Source organism: Myotis davidii, unplaced genomic scaffold, assembly GCF_000327345.1.
Source record: "Myotis davidii unplaced genomic scaffold, ASM32734v1 scaffold933, whole genome shotgun sequence".
In the NCBI taxonomy this organism is placed as follows: Eukaryota; Metazoa; Chordata; class Mammalia; order Chiroptera; family Vespertilionidae; genus Myotis; species Myotis davidii.
Genome location: NW_006285240.1, coordinates 1,794,782 through 1,797,902, shown reverse-complemented (window position 1 = coordinate 1,797,902; position 3,121 = coordinate 1,794,782). Strand labels below are relative to the sequence as shown.

The following is a 3,121-nucleotide window of genomic DNA, read 5'->3' as shown; positions in this document are numbered from 1 at the left end:
CTGCTGAAGGAAGTAAACTTTCTTGGGTTCTAACTGCAATAGATTGTTTCTACCCAAAAAGTCTAAAATGTGATCTCCTCAAAATATCCTGATTCATTTATTTTGGTTTTGCATTGACTTACCAGTATGGTCAGTCTGTAGATTAATCGGTTCATTTAAGAAGCTGTCTGTGTTAAATACTTGCCTGAGTTTACATAATGTTGGTTCAAATTCTGAGAAAAGCTATCATCACACCCATTTCCTATTTCTAGAAAATTGCCATTCACACATAGCCTTTATAAAGGCTCATAAAGCAGGACCACAAAAAAGAGAGAGAATTTTCCTACAGAATTTTGTTAGTTTTTTTTAATGTCATATTCTCAAGAAAACTAACCCCAAATATTTTTTTTTCTATTGTCACCTTAGGAAATGGGCAACTTTCCACAACAAAGGATTTTACTATGTGCAATTTTCCTTAATATTTTAATACCCTATTTTAGTTGAAGACGATCCTTAGCAATTAACAGCTTGCTTGGAGGGAGGGTGGATTTGGGATTAGGTTATTCTGGTCTCACTTAATCCTTCAAAATGGTGTCCTTGGATTACTGGTTTTAGAGCCCCGTAGAAAGACTGATTCAAAGCAAATGTCTGTTTCAAGTGTTTGAGGAGGTGATGGTTGGGGATGGAGAGTGTTTTCAACAAATGTTTGATCTGATGATATTCTAAAAACATCTTTAAAGACATCAAAGATGTTTTAAAAATGGGGGCATCTTCTCTACACATAAGATATTGTGATGAAATACATAAATCCCTTCTAAATATTGAGACATGGAAGCAGATGAAAATTAGTAGTTTTGTTCAGCTACCATTTGGGTGGAAAATTTTGGGGTATGGTAAGGAGGAGAAGGGGAGAATTACAAAAAAAAATGTAGGTGTTCCCCTTGTTCATATTTAGCCAGTGGTAATCTGAGAGTTTACTCTCTGTGAAGGATTGATAGACATTATCCCATTAAATATTATCAATAACTCCCTGAATATAGGAGAAGAGATGAAGAAACTATTGCCTGAACTCATACTAACCTCAAAGAGGGCAGACTCCAAAGTTTGGAGTGCTACAAAAAGTGGGAAGAGCGCACAATGAGTCTGCCTGCACCCCATGGGGCCTTCTGCTGAAAACGATTCCCACCCTAGACCTGCAAACACACCATCCTTCTTTTATATCTGAAAATGTGATGGAGTCACTCTCCTGGCTGACAACAAAGGAGAGGATATTGTTTAAAAAGACCAGAGATTCCAGCTCTATCTCATGAACAGTCAGAATTACTGGTTTCTTATACTAGTTAATTGCACTTTGGAGAGAACAGCTTGCTGGGGGATGGGGAGTCTGGGATACAGGGCATGTCTGTCTAATGTGGTGAGGGGTGATGAATTCATTCTAACTTTGTCACATGTAGGGATGTGTTATTTCCAGAGCAGCTTGAATGAGCACAGCCACTGGAACAAGAGAACCCATTGGGACAATGGGAGGCTGGGGTGATGTTTGACATGATGAAGGAATGACAAGGAAATAATATTCTACTTTATTATTTCGGTAAGGCTAGGTTTAGGCACTAACATTCCTTTGGAAAATATATGCACAGTTATCATAATTTCATCTTTAACCTTTTAAAGATTTGTCTTTGAAAATGTGAATGATTTTAACTTGAAGAAGCTTACCTGATTAAAGTGCATCATGTTCTGAACCGGGCTTCCCCAGTCAAAAGCTTGAAATTTCCCAGACTTAACAGCCTAATGTAGAGAAATGAAGAACACAAGGAAATAAAAACTCTGATTGCTATGTGAAATATAAAACCCAAACATGTCCAAATAGTATAACTTCCCATTAAAACAATTACAAGTATTAAAAAACTTTTTTTTTCCTTCCGAAAATAAAATCTATTAATCACCCAGGACAACATATTGATGCAAGTTTAAATGCAGCTTTGCCTTCATAAAAAATCATTCATTTCTTTGCTGCCCAGAGTACCTGTTTTCATAGGATTTCCACTCACATGGGATGATAGTTATTTTTAGCTGGTAGTCCCATGCCAGAAAAATTCCCCAACAGGAACATTTGACAGGATATTTTGAAAATGTGCTTTAGGTTAAGGCTCACAAAATAAATTTTAACAGCATTTGCAAAATGATACCTGAGACCAATGGAGCATGTTTTGAACAGAAGTCCCTGCTGGATTATGTGATAGATAGACATCCAAGCGACTCTAGGAAGAAAACACACACATGCACACTCACACTTAGATCTTTATTTTGTTTCTAAGATGTAAGTTTTCCTGATATTGTGCTGAAAAGACATAAATATTTAAGCTAAGATGTAAGCTTTTCTGAACCAGCACAAGTGTTTAAGGGCAGCATTTACTGGAAGGATATGAACAACACAGTTGTACGTCACTTTAGAGCTTGCATAGGCTAACTCATCTAATTCGTAGACACTCAAAGAGGAGAGTTTATCATCTCCATTTTATCAAAATGGGAAACTTCTTGCTTTGAAGAACTGTGTGTGTGTGTGTGTGTGTGTGTGTGTGTATAAATGACAGTATACATATAATGAGTTGTGATTATTTTTTCTACATAAAGGGACAATGGGGTGATGGAAGGGATCTGCAGGGGACAAAACTGGGAGCAATGACGTGATTTCTGTTAGGCTTATCTGCATATCAAGTACACAATTCTGAAGCTACTCCTAGTTCTTATAAAGTACCATTTCTAAGTGATGATGGGACAAGTAATAAAAAACTGTTGCTCCAAATATTCAGAATAGAAATTTCAATGCATACAAACCATGTTCAAGTTCTTATGGTCGAATCCACAAATGATAAATAAAGCATTGCTGCAGAGCTCATTTAGTATCTTCCGGGAACACAATTCAGTGCCCAGGAAATCATCAAAATAATTATGTGGGAAGAATTCTTTGTTACCAAATATAACCTGAAAAATGAAAGCATCAGAGGATTAGAAAAATCGAGCTGCAGAAAGTACTAATTAGTTTGTCTAATTTACCAGTTCAGGTGTAAATAGGCTGATATTTTCATATTTTTAAAACTGTTTTAGGAGTTTCAAAAATATTCAAGTAATTCACACAATA

At 36.2% G+C, this 3,121-nt stretch overlaps 1 protein-coding gene across 2 annotated transcripts in view; it reads right to left on the bottom strand.

Annotated features, from left to right (window-relative positions):
- The window catches only part of LOC102755893 (gastric triacylglycerol lipase), a 10,391-nt gene that overhangs the window by 1,228 nt on the left and 6,042 nt on the right, over positions 1-3,121 (bottom strand). For both annotated transcript variants that reach the window (XM_006755853.2, XM_015558832.1), the window contains exons 6-8: positions 2,818-2,964; positions 2,169-2,240; positions 1,696-1,767 (exon numbers count right to left, since the gene is read on the bottom strand). In XM_006755853.2, the coding sequence (XP_006755916.1) occupies positions 1,696-1,767; positions 2,169-2,240; positions 2,818-2,964 (291 nt within the window). The remainder of the gene's footprint in view (positions 1-1,695; positions 1,768-2,168; positions 2,241-2,817; positions 2,965-3,121) is intronic.